Source organism: Corticium candelabrum, chromosome 7 (assembly GCF_963422355.1).
Source record: "Corticium candelabrum chromosome 7, ooCorCand1.1, whole genome shotgun sequence".
Taxonomy (NCBI): domain Eukaryota; kingdom Metazoa; phylum Porifera; class Homoscleromorpha; order Homosclerophorida; family Plakinidae; genus Corticium; species Corticium candelabrum.
In genome coordinates this window covers 3,769,881-3,789,279 of record NC_085091.1, presented here as the reverse complement: position 1 = coordinate 3,789,279, position 19,399 = coordinate 3,769,881, and the positions used below count along the sequence as shown (strand labels likewise).

At 44.3% G+C, this 19,399-nt stretch overlaps 2 protein-coding genes across 4 annotated transcripts; both read right to left on the bottom strand.

Moving 5' to 3' along the window:
* Nucleotides 1–539: 539 nt before the first annotated feature.
* On the bottom strand, nt 540–19,135 carry LOC134181877 (helicase with zinc finger domain 2-like). 3 transcript variants are annotated; one of them, XM_062649149.1, is made up of 28 exons: nt 19,044–19,135; nt 18,892–18,947; nt 18,635–18,814; nt 13,451–13,564; nt 13,339–13,392; nt 13,191–13,262; nt 12,996–13,094; nt 12,049–12,232; nt 11,821–11,972; nt 11,690–11,746; nt 11,563–11,628; nt 11,466–11,493; nt 11,037–11,393; nt 10,914–10,974; nt 10,653–10,845; nt 10,476–10,586; nt 8,929–10,413; nt 8,447–8,860; nt 8,316–8,391; nt 4,322–8,255; nt 4,136–4,257; nt 3,950–4,078; nt 3,750–3,890; nt 3,066–3,691; nt 1,453–1,689; nt 1,222–1,381; nt 984–1,151; nt 540–905 (listed from the first exon to the last, which is right to left on the bottom strand). In XM_062649149.1, exons 2-28 carry the CDS (start codon nt 18,901–18,903, stop codon nt 790–792), a joined length of 9,348 nt encoding a protein of 3,115 aa, XP_062505133.1. In that variant the 5' UTR covers nt 18,904–18,947; nt 19,044–19,135; the 3' UTR covers nt 540–789. The 3 variants fall into 3 exon arrangements, with proteins under 3 accessions (XP_062505133.1, XP_062505134.1, XP_062505135.1); XM_062649150.1 differs by having other exon boundaries at nt 18,635–18,811; XM_062649151.1 differs by lacking the exon at nt 13,451–13,564.
* LOC134182343 (zinc finger MYM-type protein 1-like) lies at nt 15,153–17,425 on the bottom strand. Its single transcript, XM_062649745.1, has 3 exons — nt 17,362–17,425; nt 16,708–16,971; nt 15,153–16,654 (listed from the first exon to the last, which is right to left on the bottom strand). The coding sequence occupies exons 1-3, from the start codon at nt 17,423–17,425 to the stop codon at nt 15,264–15,266; spliced, it is 1,719 nt and encodes a 572-aa protein (XP_062505729.1). The 3' UTR covers nt 15,153–15,263.
* Nucleotides 19,136–19,399: the final 264 nt, after the last annotated feature.

Genomic DNA, 19,399 nt, shown 5'->3' with positions numbered 1-19,399 from the left:
ATTGTGCACACATTCATACACACATGCCTAAAAAATCCTAAATCCTAAATGTCAGGAGCTGCCTCTCAGAGGTCACGCCCTCAGCTGTTATGGGCCCTGTGCGCTACTCAGGGAACTCTGGGCCTGCGCCAGCAAACTCCTGGAGCCGGGCCAGACACTCACAGGAGCACTGACTTGTGAAGCCAACTGTGGTGTGAGCACCCGAAGTCTCACCAGGACCCCAGTGGCTGATGTCATGTCACAGCCAATGGCCGCTTAGGACCCCAGTCATAACCAGGTACTCATTTATACTTCTGAGTTGAGAGAAGCAAATGTGTGTTAGTTTCTTGCTTAAGGAAATTATGCCATAGCTCGTCATCACTGTGACTTGAACTTGTGACCCTTTAAGGTCCCGAATGTACTCTCCATAAGATAACTCTCTAACCAACTGAGCTATCGCACCATACACACACACACACACACACACACACACACACACACACACACACACACACACACACACACACACACACACACACGTCAAGGCGTATAGACCACAATTCGCTATTTGTATTTGTTCTAATACGTGTAGAAGCACGCTGCGTGATTATACAAACTAGCTAGCAAAGCTAGATCTAAGCAATATAGTGACTAGAGATGACTTCCAGTCATGTGCATGTGTATATATACAGCTATCCGCGCATGGCGCATACAAAATGCCATAAAAGCGTGCTGCAGCGTGGTTTTGGCGAAACTAATGGGTGTCATCGAGTAAGTACATATATCATAGTCTAGAAACTCACATACACGTTAGAAGAGAAGTTTTATCCTTTCAGCATCCGGATTGGAAATAAGGCGATCCTCATTGTTGAAATGTTGAATCAGCCTACGCCACATCTTGTTTATCTGCAGCAGATAACGATTCCCTAAAACAAAAACGTCTGACGTAGTTCATGTATATAACTAATTTATTTGATTAGGCTATTATTATAATGAATACTGACCAAGAATAAAGAGACCATGTCTTGCTCTAGTGAGAGCCACATTCATCTGATGCTCATCAGTTACAAAGCCCAAGTGATCACTGATCCACTTTTTAGTGGGATCTTCCATTATTTGATCTCTCGGTAGAGATCGAACTGTAGACAAAATCACGAAGTCCGCCTCTCCGCCTTAATTAGTTAATCAATCAAAAGTTTTTTTATTGACATGGAGCACATCACTTTGTGTACTCAAAATCACCTTGGCTCGCTGCTATGGAAGACACTTGGACGTCTTTCCACCTTCTCTTTCGAAATTCACTTTCTAGCTTGGCTCTTTGTGCCGTATATGGTGTTATTATACGGATTTGTGACTGAGCAATGTGATGTCGTCTTGATATCATGCACTCAACCAGATTAATCTATAGATGTAAATACTCAATATCAACGACAACCAACACAACATGACTGTGTGTATCTAGAGAGGACGGACCGCTGCATTAATTTCCCTTCCATTGAATTTTGACTCTTCGCCTCCTTTGTCTCTTTCCGCGATTGGATTGAGCTCCTCCTTTCCATCGAGATGGATAAAACATTTAGGACAGCGGTCTCCTTGAGGATGCAGAGACCAGAGTGTTGCTCCCTTTGTCGGACGACGCTTGATCTCGTCGGGAGTTAGCAGCTGTCCTCCATAAAACATTTGCGACGGAAACTCGCATATACTGGGATGCTGCATGCAACAAAGCACCTTCAATTGTAAGTGTTAAATACACGATATGGATTTTCTATCTAATCCGCTAGACATAGACAAATAGTCGTCTTACAGCAAGACAATTCAGTTCGTACAAAGACACGAGCGTATACACACAAATTCATAAACATGCATCGCCATAAAATATAGGCTTAATACAAACTGTCAAGACAGAATGCAGCAGAACGAGAAATCATGCAATTATAGACAATTGTTTTGAATAATTATTCATACTGGCGTAGAAAGTGGGGGGGCGAAGACACTAAAGCACCCTTGCTCAGTGGAGCAATTTCCCGGAAGTATTTGCCAGGAACAAAGGAAACAGCTAGGAGTAGGGCGTTGTGGAAAACCCTGTTTATCCATGGCGTTTATACAGCTCTTAGATATCTTCCTGCCTACGTGTTCGATTGACCTTTTCCAGAAGAGACTGGAAGACTTTGGAAGACACTTGAAAGAGATTGGAACAGACTGAAAGATTGAAATCAATCGAACGCCGTTTTCTCCCAACTGCATGCGCATGTTCTGTTGCTTAGTTGTTCTTCGCCATTACGACAAATTGTAAGGACGGTCACTCCGCATGCAGAGCATGCATATCTACGCCTCTGCTGGAAGATTAGAAGTGGAAAAAGCTGGAAAAGAGTCTTCCAGAGGAATTCCAGCGGCGTAGGAAGATGTTCACGAGCGGGGGGTATGTGTGACCGTGGATATCATCAAAACTACCTCGCTTGCCAGACCGTAAACAGATTTGCAAAAGTCACTGGCATAAAGAGTTTCAATTCCTACACTGAGCGAGGGGGTTTCAGCCCCTCAGTCCCTCATCCCCCCGCCGCTTCCTAAGCCGGTGAAGTCAGTGATCAATTGAATGGGTTCTGATATCTACTCCTTTCTCCCGTCTTGAAAGAGGTCAATCAAACGCGCCTATTGTATTATACACAAAGTATACCTATACACAATTGAAAATTTAAGAACTTGTCGCTAGCTCGTATGACAAGCAAATATGCCAATCTAATATGCACAGAAAAAAAATCGACAGAAGACTGGCGAACAGATTTCCTAGCTGACAGTCAACACAAAGACACAAACATCAAGCGAGCAAACAAGAGACTACAAAATAGAAGTGACAGTCAATAAAAGGCAGTCGGATAGAAACCGAGAAACAAAACTGACAACGCGACAATTTTAATTACTAAATAAAAATATCAAATATTGACAATAAACAAATTGACAAATAGACAAACAAAAAGACGCATTAGTCACATCAACAACAAACTAGGCAATTGCATAAAAAACAATTAGAAGTGTTTTTATGCTAATTTACAAATATATTCTAACTATATAAGCACTCATGCACTGACCATTCTGTACTGCTCTTTCAACATAAAAGCACGACTTGCCAAACGCTCAAACAAAGATGTACACAGCTGCTTTTTCACGAGTGGATCAACAACGACAGGCTGTAATTGCTTGTGATCACCGATAAGAACGATTTTCTTTAGATCGGGTCGAGCAATTGCCACCAGAGTTTCTGGCTCCGTGCACTGCCCTGCCTCATCCACAATGCACTGATACACGCTGGCAAAACTCCTCATTGTAAAATTGCCCGCTTGCATGCAAGTGCACAGTACAATATCAGCTGCTTTAATCTCACTTTCCTCTGCCTCAGAGACGACTTTCCGGTATTGGACTACTTGGGTTTCATCCGGTTCCTCATTGTTTTCAATCATTTCTTTAAATTCTGTTTCCATGTTGATGATGGACTGTGCGGTAGGGTTGTGTTGACGGTCGCGAATGCGCCTGTGAAGAACTACGTCGCTCAGATTGGTGTCTTCCTTAGTGAGCACGAGCGGAACACCGACGTAAGCGTATCGTTTGAAACTCCACGGTCCGGTGAGTTTTTGTTGTTCGATACTCTTTCCATACACACGTAGAATACGAGTGTGTTTATGTCCCTCTTCCTTTTTTGTTACTTCCATTAAATTTTCTAAAAATATTTATTTGTTAATTTAGTTTCGCTAAGAAAATTGATACATAAACCTGACTTGTTACTTGGTCCACTGCTTCGTTCGACGGGGCACAGAACATTACTTGTCGTTTTTTGTTACTGGAAAGTTGGTTGTACTTTTTGTTACTGTCGGCAAACCAACAAGCTATGTGAACGCCAGTAATTGTCTTTCCAGTGCCTGAGAATCATTAAATTTTTATTATAAAATATATTACCAATATTTTGTTATCAAAGTACCTGGAGGGCCTTGAATAAGTGTCACATCTTGCTTCAAAGCGAGTTGCAACGCTTCATATTGTCCTTTGTTAAGACAGGGTCTGTTCTTTAATAATGATTTAAGTGACCTGGAAAGACAATCCACTGGATCTAAAAGTGAAACAGCACTTTGACATAAACACACTACTAATTATCTACAGAATATACCGATGGCAACTCCTACAAGTTTCTTTCCCGATCTGATGCCATTGAAAGTTCCACATATTGTTTCCTTGACGACATCAGTATTCACTTCATAAATTCTCTTATTTAGAACGTCGTTCATCCGTCTTAGAAAAAAACAAACAATTAACGAAAATGTAATTGCGAGATCAAGCAGCATGCAGTGTTTACTTGTACGGCAACGCGAGATGAATCATCTGGGCAACACACGTTTTCTTCTTGCTTAGAGAAAGCAACGTCTTTTTCTTTGAGTGGTCGCAATCGCAGGGACACAATTTGATGATGATCTCCTCAAAGTCTCTTTTCCCGTCTTCGTTGTCATTCGACAGCTGATCAGTCTTCTCTGAATCTTTACCAAACACATTCGGAGACGGTACATGAGAGCTCTCTAACTCAGATGCTTGAATGCGACAATGACAGACTAAGTTAAAGAATGAACGACTCTTCAATAATTCAGCTGTTGCTCCATCACGGTACTTGTCGCTAGGTCGGCAAAAAAATGGTAAATTGAAGTATCGCAAGCATACCAAATCGCCAATGTCGAAAGCAATCTTCTTTTCCTTTGCGTAGTTCCGATCCAAAGTAGCAACGCCAATCACTTCATTTATGCCTTGTTTTCTCCAGGACACGTGAAAATCGTAGAGCAACGAGGGCGATCCGGTAGACGAACCGCGAACGCTACCAGAGGCTGATTCGATGTCGACCAACGGCAGCCACGTTTGAGCATACTCTTCAAGATGGCGATATTTTCGCTTCGACGCCACCAGTGCTGATGAAGACACGGTGCCGGCGAAGCAGTCACTCGGGTACGAATTGTGCTCTATGCAAACGCTTATACCATTTGAAAAATTTATTAACTGCACAATAGGACGTCTCAGACTCCTCATCTTCTTGCTGCTGAGTTGAACCGAAAGTAAGCCAAACAGCTTAAGTTCAGCTTTTGCCGTCACTGCTTCGCTTTGTTTCACTCGTTTCTGGTGACTTCGAAATCTACGCTCGCCGCCTGCTTGCTGACTCTCTTGTCTCTGCTGTCTTCTTGCTGAACGACTAAGTACTACTTCAAAGCCGTCACTATCATTATCATCATCGTCGTCTTCCTCACTACACTCGCTTCGATCGCGCCTCTCTACGCTAGTACTATCCGTGTTACCAGAAGGACGAGATGTGCAAGTCAAAGATAGTAACTCTTGTCTAGCGACTGCTAACGATTCTGATCGAGTTGTGTCTCCCATAATGCGACAAACTATTTCCTCACAATATCTCATACTCTCTTCGCTAAGCTCAACGCTTTTTGACACCTCAGAAACAAGTTCTTTCCAAAGATTCGTTGAAACAGAGACATACTCGTTTTCCGTCAAGTCGAGTCCGCGAGAAGACCCCGACGGAAGCACCGGCAGCATATCGATAGCCCACGAGACAGACAAAGCCGGTACTTCGTCCACTGTCGTGTGATCGCAGGCACAAGCACTGAGGGAGGACAGTCGCACTTGACAATTTCTTGCTGGTAAATTCGGACAATAGGGAACAAAAAGGCTAAGCTGACCGCCTTCGATTTTTTCGATAACAGCCACAGTAGAAACGGGATGATCGTGTATCTCGTGTGCGAATTGTAGCAACTCTAGTTCCCGTTGGAATCTCTTCATATTAACACTCCGAAACGTGACGTGGTTACACACTTCCTTCATCTCATTCTCGGTGTAACAACAAGCAGCTGGACTATCACGCGGCGAGATAAGGTATTGCTTAACGAGACGGTGACATACGAGATCAACGTAGCGTCGTATCGGAGACGTAAAGTGAGTATAGATGATGTCGAGATCAGAATGCTTCAACACCGACTCTTCGTGATTTGCTGAGCATATGTATATCGCCTTCTGTTGACTTCGAATAAATTTCGAGTTGGCCAGAGCGAGTTGGGGATGGAACCCTTCGACGCAAACGGCAGTAACGACGTCTCTGCCGCGACCATCAGAGACAGCGTCCTCGATATGATCAAGAGTTTGTTTGGCTATGTGAAGACGAGGACATACGTTTTTCTTGCTGAGCATTTGAAAGGAACTGACTCCGCAGTAACGGTGGCGTATTTTGCTTGCCAATCGACACGACGTCGTAGTTAAGTTACCACACGACGTAAGCAACTCCTCGATCATTTGCTGCTTTGGTTCCCACTGGCAAACGAGCGGTGTCACATCGGGACAACACTCGAGCAGTTGTGTTGCCACAGCGGTGTTGGTGCTGATCATAAACTCCTCGACGAGCTCATGCGCTAGCGTGTCTTTTACCTTATCCACTTCTCGATAATGCATTGCTCGTTCCAACCTTCTTTTTCGAAGTTGTCTGCTGAGCGGAAATAATATCGAAACTTGACGGAGTAGATCAAATCGAATCGCTGCACTACACTTCAGGTCTGGACATTGCCCGTCGATTAGCATCTGTGCTTTCTCGTATGACATTTTGCAACAAGATTTGATGATTCGTTTTTCAAACCGAGCCGGACTAATGGATTCTCCCGTAGTCATGTTGTAACGATGAAACACAGCCAACACTCGACGTTTTCTATCTTGGACGAGACTGCAGACGTCGTTGCTTAGTCGTCTGGGCAACATGGGGCACACCTGACGGCCTCTCTCGTCGTACACCGTCATGCCAATGTCTCGAGCTTGTTTGTCTACCGAGCTGTCTCTAGACACAAAATGAGACACATCGGCTATAAAAACTCCGACTTCGCAGATCTTGGTCTTCTCATCGTATTTCATTAACGCCAACGCGTCGTCCATGTCTTCGGACTGTTCTGAGTCGATTGTGAACGCATTTTCGATAATCAGCTCTCTGTTTTGTTGCACTTCAGATGTGACGTCTACGTCTTTTACTTCATTGTTTGGAATGGAATACTGAAAACCAAGGACCCGTTTACTTGTCTGATACGCCAGACCGACATCTACACAGTCCGAAGCGATTCCAGTAGGATATCTGCTGTAGACTGACCAGCTCATAAACTGCACAAGAAACAACTTGTCCGTCGCCTCCTTTATCGGAAGGCATTTCCTTTCAACGGGACGACAGATCTTTCCTCTCTTGTTTGTGCTGTAATCGAACAACACGACACACCCTCCGCATTGGGTATGAGAACGATCAGATCGCCTGTTCCAAACGATTGGATGTCCGCGCTCAAGTGGTATCATCATGTGAGTCGTGCTTTCGTCTACTCGACAGATAAACTGTGATGGCCTCATGCGACGAAATATTCCGATCACTCGACCACGGTTTTGTCCGTCATTCGACTCACCGGGGACGTCGTCGTGGGCGTCGCCGTCTTTCTTCTTTATCGTTTTCACCAAAACTTCTTCGCCGTCAAATGCCCTGTTTCTTCGGCGCCGACCCTCGATCAATATGTCGGACTTAGACCGGTCGGCAACCACACCGTGAGCGATCTCTCCACCGGACGTGACCGTCAAAATACATCGAACGTACCGTTCTGGTTTGCTTTCGAGTAAATCAAGCATTTTTCGTTCAGGGAGAAGGTGATCGTAATATCGTCTTCTGGTACGTTCGGGCAACTCTGCATCTTCTTCATCTTGCTCGTCTGACCTTGAATCAATAGAACTGTCCGAGTCGCTGGTGTAGTCGGACGGACAATACCATGAATTCGAATCTTCAGATCTTGTAGACAAATGGTCATCATCATCATTATCGTTATCGCCGAGTTCCGGCTCATCGGTACCGAGTTGTGCATGACACGGTCCTTCTACAATTTCCACCGCTGGAAGATCTACTAAAGCATCTTCGCTAAATGGTATAAAGTCCCTTGCATCTGGGTTCAGGTTGCTTGTGCGATCTACGATTTTTGCAATGGCGTTGGATTCACCCATTAAGCTGCTCGGTCCAGCGTGTCTGCATTCTTCAAGATATCGCATCCATTTCTCTCCTATCTTACAGCGCGCTAAACAATCTGGGTCGCCTACAACTAACACTAAAGACTTTGCTCGCGTCATCGCCGTATTGAGCATCTTAACGTTAGAAAGAAAATTTGGTTCCCTTTCGTATTCTTCAGAATATTCCCTATCTGTCATTACGGTACTCAACACGACCGCACGAAACTCTCTACCTGCATGAACACAAACTCATCAATCAAATTTTGTTTGACTACGAGACTATTTAGATATACCTTGAATAGAACCAGATGTAAGGACACTCACGCCTGAAAGCCCAGCAGATCTCAAACGATGTCTAATGTATTGAACCTAATAGAGCATGAAGTCAATTATTACTGGATAAACGAGATATTTGATAGCTTACCTGTCGGTATTCTGATGCTACAACACAAACGTCAGCCTCTGAACGCTCTCTCCACTCCATTGGCCATCTATACAACACTTTCATAACCTGATCTACGACTACTAAGGCTTCCTTTAGATTCACGTAAGAACCATCTGATCCTCCTTGTTCGGCTGTGCCTTCTGTAACAGCAAAAAACGAAAACGGGTGGTAATCTGGATGAGGGTCTTGAACTGGTGCCTTGCACTGATCAGGATGCGCATCGTCATAGTTATAAAACAACGACAAAGTGAGACAAAAAATTTCGTAATTGCATCGGTAGTTGGTAATCAAACTAATAATAGATTTAGATGGTAGTAACTTGTAGAGACGACGAAACAATGAGCGCTGCAGCTTTCCCGATCGCGCCCAAGAAGATTGAATAGATGGGTTAATCTAGAAGAGATAAACTAGTTACATATAAAACAAATAGGTATCTGAAAACAACAGCTGCTGTATCTTACTTGGCAACGATCACCAGCCAGCACGAGCACGGTTTTAGAACCTGCCAAAGCAAGAGGTGTAACGCTTTCGGGTTCCGTTGCCTGGGCGGCCTCGTCTATCACTATATGAGTAAAAAATCCAACCTCCAAACCGACATCTAACAATTCGGCAGAAGTAATCAGAGTTGTGACGACAATCAACGATTCTTCCGCGTTCTTGAACTCTTCTACGCTCGGCGTCACAAATTGATCGTCCACGTAATCACAGTATTTTCTAACGACCGCTGGTACCGTACTAATATTACGAAACTTGTAGCATACTCTCATCAGACGAGTTCTACATGAGTTTTCGTGGGTGGATCGATCAAATGATTGCACGTACAAATCGGCCGCGTGATTTGACATAGTGCATATCAGCACCCGGATATCGTCCCTTGTTGCAGTCAGTAACCGAACAGCTTCAGCAAGCAGCCGCGTCTTCCCTGTCCCAAATGCTCCGTTGATGATAAGAGGCAAAGGCGACGAATGCTTCAAAATTGCAAGAACAGCCTTTTTCTGCCTCCTATTGTTGCCAATTTCGGGGTCTAGTAAATCTTCAAATGACGGTACTGCAATCGAGAAACTTCGGTCTACTTCACCAAGCAGGTGAGTAACAATAACATCATCGCGAAGGTTTTCTACTGAGCGGTGTAATTGAGAAAAATGTGTATTATTGCGTTTCAGTCGGCAATCGACGCATATCTTAAAGCAGCCGCGATCGCGTACGACTTTGGCCAAACGAGGGTTTACGGAAACATTTAGTTCGACAGAGACGTCAGTCACGGACATCACTGGAACGGCGTATATGTGTTCGTCGAGCTTGATCAGTGCCATCTCCGCTGTTTTAGGAGGAACGGGTCTATTCAAGGTGACCGTCCAAATACCGGCTAGCGCTTTGTTGTCGTCGGTCGACAATACGACGTCCTTGGCACTAAAATTGCGCAAGAATTCGTCACAAATGATCTCTTCTAAAAACAGCAGAGTGTGAAACAATGGTTTGTAACGATATTTCGTCAATTCTTGTTTCTGATCGTCGCCAACGATACCCAACCGACTGATATCGCTGGCAAGTGATGCAGCATTAGGGATAGGTATACTATACCGGGTATCGCATGCCAAATTGTTGGGATATATAATCTCATTTTCTTCAACATCCCAGTGGTCATCTTTTGGTCGAGTATGCCACTGAAGTTGTTTGAGAGCCGCTACAGTTTCCGTACTTACAACTTCAACCCTCAATGTACGTACAAGATAGGGCCATCCACCGAGGTCGAAAATAAGGTCGCAAGCAAATGATCCAGCTGTAGCGCTTTCAAACTTTACACGAATCAAAACGTTTGACAAACCGTTTACACTCGCACATTCTAGTACTCTGCCATCATCAGAGAGAAGTAGATCAGGTGTAGCAGGCTCAACAAACGTAAAACAGTCTCTACGCAGCAAAGCTGCTCGATTCAAACAGCAACCCTATACAAACCACTTTCCATTACAAATTAGATGCTTATCAGAAACTGATCATGATCGCATACCATCTCATCAGTAACATTAATAACAAATTCTTCCTCATACTGTTGGGACTTGGACAAATCAATAAGTATTTCTTCCTTTTCAATCTCGACTCCTTGCCTTTGATCGGTAATCTGCCAATATACGCTCAACTTACTATAATCAAAATGCCATTAATCTACCACATGCACGGCACATACCACATCATTTGAAGCAAGGTCACCGTCGATTTTTAACCTGTTGACTAGCTCATCGCAGACTTGCTGCCTCCAACTTTGTCCTTGTTTCTCGTGTTTCTGCTTGGCAGTATACTGGATCCACTCTTCAAGTTCGTCTTTTCCATGAGCACAACGACAATAATGTTTGTATGGACACCTAAGATATTTCTGGTAGCTATATAGAGACAAACAAAAAGCGTAATGTGAAAACGAAGTTTTATTTAGAAATGTCACCAAACAAACTTTTTGCACTCTTTGAGATAGTATGGACGGGGAGGCGGCCTTGTGTCTTTTTTCCAAATTACTAAAACAAAGAAGACGGGACATTTCTTAAATAGTAAAGGAACTTCTTGTAAATGCTCTCACTTCCATCTCTGTCTAGTGTCCACGCATCTTTCTCTGTCTTGTTGTGAGGACGTCGACAGTCGCGCGGACCACAACAGTCCGGACCTCTGCGGCACACCCCAAACAAACCAGTAGCCTTTGAAAGCACGTGCCGAGGACGGACAGAGGCCCAAGAAGAACCAGAAGGCCACACCAACATCGGATTCCAATTGTTTTTTATGTGGACTGGACAGCGGTCTATCTTTTCATCTCGTTCGGTCAGGACACCACCGTCTTTAATAAAGCAAATCCAGCACACAACCCTGCCTCTATCAATGACTTCTTGACGAAACCGTAAAAACGGATTTTGGCTGGTGTCACTGGCCACAGCTTCATGACCTGCACAACAGGTCACGATTTCAATCGCAACAAGAGCATTGACAAGCAACCTCCTCAAGAGCATGCACTCACTATACAAATTGATTCTTCTTACAACGTCCTAACAAAATAAGACTCAAATAAATTTACACCTAACTCAAAATAAGAGTACGCTGTATCATATATTTACTTCCAGCAGTGACTTTACGGGAGACTGGGATGCAATCAGCTCTTGGTACTGTTGATTCGTATAAGTCTGTAGACAAACGATTATATTATAGTCATCACAAAAAGCTGTATCAGAAATTGCTTGCTACATGGTGGTCCTTTGCAACACCAGACACACCTTTACGCCGAGTTAACTCTCTCTGTCTCTATCAGAAAAAAACACTTAGCGTCGAAAGATTCTTTCTAAACACCAGCAAACGTAATGCGACAATGGCTCAACTGTTTCCGGTATTGTGGCTGGTTTTCTTGTCGATTGCCTTGAAATTCCAGTTGTGGTACTACCTGTTCTGGTCTCGCCCTCATTCATCGACGACGGAAATGACATTTTCTGGGCTTTGGTACTAACGCTCGAAGCTTTACTGCCCTTAGCAGCTAAGCAAACACAAGTGCGACATCGTAAACATAACCTTTCAGTAAAAATGCATGCACTTGGACAACTGCAAGGTACCGTTGGCAACATGAAGTTTCGTCGGACTTCGGTTTGTAGTCTCTGTGATATTAAGTGTAGCTTGTGGACTACTTGTTGTGCGTTGTTCAGTCGTAGCAGCTATCGGTGACTGTTGTTTCGCGCGACGCCGCCGCTTAGCGGTACTTGATTCGAATTGAACACCGCGAACATCCGGTTGCACGTTCTAGAAGAACCGTGAACGGAATATTAATGTCGTCATTTTGTCCCAATCAAAATATAAGCCCTTCATCTTGAATCTACACGCACCATCATTTCTCATGCAAAGTCAGTGGGTACGTACACACAATTTATAAGAGACGTGCACGAACCGCATGCAGCCGGGTCTGTGACGTCATCGTATCTTAATTTGCTGGGACCATCGGACAACTTGTGTCATGCAGCGTTTTTAGTTAGAGCCAATTTTCTAGAGTTTTTAAGTGTGGCAAATTAAGACGTTCAAGTCATACAGGGGTTCTCTTTGAGCAAAATAGTGAAACTACGCAGTTGACAATGACACAAAAAAACACGTCAGATTTTGGAGCATCTTCCAGTCGAAACAGAAGTGGTACAAAACGCGCCCAAGGTATACATACATAGTCAGGACATTGACAACAGCTGCAGCTGACGATATCAACAGACCTGCATGTCAGCTATAGATAAAAAGACTAGGGAAATCGTGAGTAAAACAACTGAACTCGCGGTATCAACAACTACTGTGAAATAAGCTAGCAGCACGGCTATACGCGAGGCTAGTCACGGAAGTAAATCAAACATACATCTAATTCACTTTGAGATGCAGTACTGCCATTTGCCTCCCTGAGGTTTGGCCGCTACGCCATTGCCCCATATGGTGGTCGCCTTATTACTACCCTTACAAGGCTTTACTCAACTGCGTTTTCATACTCGAAGAAGTCAATCTTTCACTCAATTAATTAGATGATGGATACCTCTAGCTCTTTTGTGTCGTTATCTCTTCCTATAGCGGCATTGTCCTGAGCCATAGCCGTATCGTCAATGAAGGCCGTAGCAGCAGCAGCTGCAGCAATCTACATAAGAAACCGTTATGTTTGCGAAGAGTAGGCAAAGTCACGTTCTGCTTAATCTACACGTACTCCCACACGTACTCCCACACGTACTCCCACCTTTCTTTTCTCTTCTTTTTCCTCTTGTTTCTTCCATATTTCTACCAATTCTTTGCCAATCTTTTCGCTCTCCTAAATGTGCACAAAATCTAGTTAATGTAGTCACTCTCTTTCAAGTATATAGCTATTCTTTTTTATGTATATCCACCTGCTTTCGTTTGTATTCTTCTCGTTGAATTTTCTTTCTGGACTTTTGTTTAGGCTACAGTACAAAGACCATCACCATTATTAGTTACGCATTTAGCATCTTGTTGAATGACTTTGACTATTTTGAATTTTGAGAAGGTATTTGACGGGACCGTTTGCGGTTTTGTGCATCTAGGTGAAGTTGGTATTGCTGCAGTTTTGTCTTCCGTGTCCACATCTTCCAAACTCTACACAACGTTTTAATTACCAAGCTTTGAGAGCAAAACTAGCAGAAAATCGGTAATCTGCTATCTAATAACCGCCAGAAACAAACGAAACAGCAAATGGATAAGCAAACAAAACAGACAAACAAAAGCACCCTACCAATACTATTAAAAACACTAAAATTTTGCAAAATTTCCTACTGTGTTGTAAAAAATTCAACATAACCCTTGCCTATCTATAATGTAAGTCACTGGTCAACCATACTCTAGAGAGGAGAACCCCTAGGCCCCAGTGGTAAAGCCATTCAGGGTCAAGATTTTGAAAAGGGCGTCTACAACTAGTCAAGCGGACGTGGGTGTACGTGAAGTGATTCCTCTGTTTTCACGAGTTCTAGAGACAGACTGAGTGAGAGGGTAACCTGCCAATTTCGTGTGCCTCTAGACTCTTGTGGATATCCTAATTGTACTGATCTAGGATCCGTATTCTGTTCGGACCTCCGAATCCTCGTAACTCCAAAGTGTATAGACTCTGCTTTCTCGAGATCGCTGGTTACTTCATCCGTGCCTTTTACTGCATGAGAAGTAATTAATCAGGTGCCTCGTATGTTGCGTGCCTTGCCGTCACCAGACTTCCGTTTTCTCGTTACACACGCAAGGTTTGGTAACGGCCAAAGTAGAACAGTTAGAGTATGGCCTAGCGATGCAGTACGCCAAGTATTGTCTTTCGAACGCTTATTTAGTGCAAGTTACAAAGCACAGACCAAGTGCGCTAAGGATGACGTCAACCCGCACCAATTGGTGCAGTCATCTAAACATAGATTAGTAATAGAAGACCCCGTTGTACGGGCTTCAAACTTAGCAATTACATTCAACCAATCATAGAAAAGAACGTCATGATTTATTTGCATTTTTTGGTTGCAACGTGTTCGCTAGCCTCGAGCTTCCAGACCAGAGTGCGCGCGAAACGCGAGAAATCTAGCAAAGATTCCGAAGAGAAGAGGTATTGTTTCGTAATCCCTAGGTTCGTCTAAATGTGGTTGGGAGTGCTGTTTCGTTACTCAACGGATTTTTTTCTTTCAAGCGTGGTCATACTTCCGGTCGCTTTGTTGTTGGCAACGGAACCGGATGTCTACAAGAATGCACCGTCGCGCTAGCTAGTAGAACGGCGTAGGTGAATACAAGATGTCTCTATGTACAGAAGGTTTGGTGTTGCACACTTTTTGCGGCATTGGGGGGGGGGGGGTCATTTCAGGTCATTTCAGGTCATTTCGCACGCTCTGGTCAGAGACGTGGTCAGGGCGTGGTCGCTGTCGAACAGAAGCTCGAAGCTGTGTGTCGTACAAGCAGAGGACGTGCTTTGTTGAGAGTAATAGTTTGTAGATAGTGTAGGTAGATCAGGGGCGTAGCGTGACCTCTAGGATTGGGGGGGCTAGACTTTGCGACGCAACGGGACACGCCCACTTCATCAGTCAAATCAGCCAACCACACACTTCTTGCCTTCGTAGTACGTACCTACATATGGGCAAAAAGCTGTCACATGCGTACTTGAAGACTGAGTGGTGCATACGTGGGAGCTTGGAGAATTGATCATTCTTGTGTGGGCAGAGTACGTTCTACTGGCAGCTAAATAGTTTGCAATTAACCAACGGTTCCAGGGTACTCTAGATAGCGTAGCATAGTTTAAATGCAACAGCTGTTCTAGACGTCACGGAGGTGCGATAAACTAATTTAACAGTAAACGCCTTCGTCCACTAGACCCAAACTCTGCAACAAGGTCTTCCACTCTACACTCCAATTTTCGACATTCTTCGCGCTCGACTGTCAGGAGTGCTAGACTAGTCAGACGTTCTTGTCCCATCGACGTTCTGAGCCACGTTTTCAAACGACGGAGAGTGGAAAATGATCGTTCACATTCCGATGAAGATGCAGGAATGACAAGAAGTGTCTTAAGAAGCTTACAAGTTTCTGGGTAGCAGTCCCTGTTAGTGCCTTTGTTGAAGAACGTCCGGACTTTTACAAGTTCGGGCAAGTCAGTTCCCTCTTCACTCTCTACAGTCCAGTCCGGTTCGCCTTGGTACGCTTGAATATTACCATAAAAAATTTCAAGTTCATGCTCAAGTCGGCCAGAATTGAAGTCGTTGCCATAAAATGTGCACACTGTCTGAAGACTCGACCGGTCTGGTCGGCTCTCTGTCAGTGAGTCTACTAGAAGTTTTTCGACTGCAGCCAGAACTTCATATTCATTCTCACGAAATCTCTCTTTCATTTCCATTCGCACGATATCTACGACCTCATTGTAAACCAGTTTATATTGCTCTTGACAAGACTGAGGGTAATATGGTGTACCACCACCATCCATGGCCAGTCGCTGTGCTACTTTACGTTTGCGCGGAAGTTGTGGAAGTTCCAAGCTTAGTTTTGACGCAATGTCTTCAGTATTTTTCCAGACGTCTTGAAAGTCTTCACGAAGTGCACCCACGGCTTTGATTGTGCTAGAAACTTTCGACTTGACTCCAGACAGCTCGACACGCCGACCTTGTAAGTAGCGTGAAAGAACAGCAGTTTTCCCAAGTACCTCTTCCAACACTGAAATATAGAAGAAGAAGTGGAAAGTCTGAACAGACTTCAGAAGACAGGATGCTTCTGGTCCTAATTCGGCATCTTCAGTTGAAATTGCTTCAAGAGTGTGAATGATCGCATCAAAACTGGACTTGATAGCATGTACAGCTTCATAGCGTGAAGACCATCTAGTTTCACAAAGTCTCTTGAGAGTGACAGAACTGCCTCCTAGCTTCTCCTGGATAGCCTGAAACCGCGAATGTCTCTTTGCCGATCCTTCCAGCAGTTTGTAGAGGCTGTTTACCACTCCAAGAACGTTTCTAATATCCTGGACCGCGGAACAAGCATTCGCTAGAGTGCCCGATTCGGCAACATGTCTTGCCTGATTCCACACAGCTGCCGCCAAGCAGTGCACATGCGAAGACTCGTGCTTTCTGTAGTCATCTAGTGCCGTTTTCCAGTTTCGAAAGCCTCTTTCAGTAAAGCATGCATCGTAGTGGCCATGCTTTCCGCTCTGCTCAGCTAGGCGACACGCAAAACAAATGCAGAATCCACCTTCTCACTATACTCCAGCCAAGGGAACTGGGAATACCAAGTCTCCTGAAAACTTCTTCGCTGACGCAAAATTTGCCTCCTCGGAAAACTTCCACCAAACAAATCTTTGGATCGAGGTTGATGAGGGCCTACTAGAACGTTAGCGGCTTCTAGAACCAATCCACTGGAAGGCCCAGCAGCGGTAGAAACCTCGCTAGGTGTCACTTGTTCGGTGCCTTGACCATCAGTGAGGCTGACTTCTGAATCTAACTCGACTGTTCCTTGAACTTCTTCAGACTTTTGCGAGTTGTCAGAAACTTGACCGCGGGAGAAGAATCCTATCGTATGAAAAACAGCGTGAACTGCCACGCGTATAGAGATCTAGAATACAGTACGTAAACAGCCATGATCAATGAGCTTGTAGTTGACAAACAACCTCAAACTGCTAAGAAAGCGCCACGTGCGTGACTGCGTTTCTTTGGAAAAGGTTGCTCAACAACTGAAAGTCCACTGGGGTCTGGGTAATCGAGGCAGTCACCTCTACCTTCTGAATTAGCTGAAGATGTGAGTAGTGTACGTAACCTATAATAACTAGAACGTCTAACTGTACCTCACATTTGTTGTCAAAATCTGGCAGCATACCTGTCTGCAAAAGGTCACTGGCGCATAGCGGGTTTGTTTGTCACAGTCAATGATACATGACTGACAAGCTATTGTCAATATATTACCTGAAATAGACGCCTGCTTCTTGGAACTTCCTTTCCCTCCTGCACAACTTTTCAGAGTCGCCATTAGATGGGCACGTGACTCACACGTGAAGCCTTGGCAGCCCGACGTCTGATTTGGGCTCCCACAGTGTCAGAGACGGGTTCCAAAGCATACGTATGCGCATTGGAAGATCAAGCACACAAAAATTGATGGACACGCCTACAAACTTTGGGGGGGGGCTATAGCCCTGTCTAGCCCATGCCACGCTACGCCCCTGGGTAGATGTGAACAGTTGGTTATTGCTACTTTGTAAGTAGTTTTACAATAGGTTGTGTAAGTAACGGAGTGTCGTGTACTACTGTTTCTCTCATAACCTGATTTTGTACTGTCCTGAGGTAAGCCGAGGCAAGCGATGTTTATAACCATGTAGAGTTGAGTCTGTTGCATCTCCGAATTCGTTTTTGTGCCTGTATGCCTTCATTCTAGGTTCTGCGCTAGACCCACAACGTTGAAGGGGCGTTTGCTAGTGGATACCACAGTAGGCATTGATATCAAACTTTTTGTGCTGGCAGACGGTTAGATGGCGTTGACGACAACCATCGTACGAAGTGGCAGGTCTGTAGCTGTTGAGGTAGATTTATAGTGGTTTTTAGAAGATCTACATAAGGGTAGTTCATTTTAACGTGCTTTTCCGCTTTCTTTAATTAATTAAATAATCAAAGAGACTTCCTTGGCGTTTCATCCGACAGCTCAGTCGGTTTCTCAAAAAAAAACACAACAACACTCACTCTGGTTCATTGCCCGTGTATATATGCTGTTTAGGGGGAAGGACGACCGGCTGGACACTTGAGCCTATCGGATCTGGGTGAATTGAGTAAAAAATGACTTCAAATTTGGTGTAAGTATATCATGCCTTAACTTTTTAAATATTAGGGACCGCGCGGTCATAATTTTTGGAGCCATGCCGCCTCATGCAGGCTCATGGGCCTTCGTCACTGTAGTAGCTCATTGATTCATTTGACTCTACTCTAGTAAAGCAAAAGCCTTGCTCTTGCACGCGCGGCCTTTTTACAACAAGCGTACTAGTAGATGACCGCTCTGCAGCCTCGTATATGTGTAAAGCGTGCTACAGATTGCATTCAGAATTGTGCATAAAACAAAACAAAAAAACCCATGCATGCATGCAAGCATGCATAAATAAAGGGCAACGTAGAGAAGAAGAGACATTACCAATGAGTAGCAAATACTACAGCGTTTTTAGGCTGTCCTTTAGATATCACCATGCACACTCACCTGAACAGAGTTGGTACTGTGTTTTCTAGCAACGCTTTGCTCTGGTGCTTCCTCTATATCTTCAGGTTTTGATGAAGCTAGAGGTTGGTCAGCAACATTTTCCATTTCTGTTTCAGAATCAGATCTATTCGCCGTTAACTGATCGTCTCTTTCGTCTCGCCCAGACCCTTCACCCTGCTGCTAGTAGGACAAACGTGTAAAGCTGTTTGAGAATCTTTGGCTACTCAAGTCTGCTAGAGAGCAAAGTATACACTTACCGACTGCTCCATTATCTAGGCGTCGCCGTGGATCGCTTTCAAGTACAATGTAGACGCTACAGTACATATGACAACCGTCAAACTAGAGAGTAACGAAGGGGCACGTTTCGCTGCCCGGAAAGTTTCCACAAAGCACGTGATTCTTTACGTACTCTGGAGTCTGCGCTGATGCGACTCCTGGTGCGGTAACCACGCACAACGGCAAGAGAACTCTAACTGTAAACGAGAGCTATCCAAAACCGACTAGTAGCCAGAAATCGTCACGGTTTTCCTGGACGACACGCCCCACGGATGAGGCTAGCCAATCAACTGCTTTTCCGGTTCGCTTAGTCACAAGCAGCCCACGGATAAAATTCGATCGTTGGTGTTGTAGCCACTTCGACTACTCGTTGAATATTGGCTTTACTCTGTCTTACTTTCCTTTTTCTAACTGATGAACATTTGTAGAATCGTGAATAAATCTAAACCTAAAATCGAAAAGTGTGGCGAGCAGATTGATCTGTGTCTT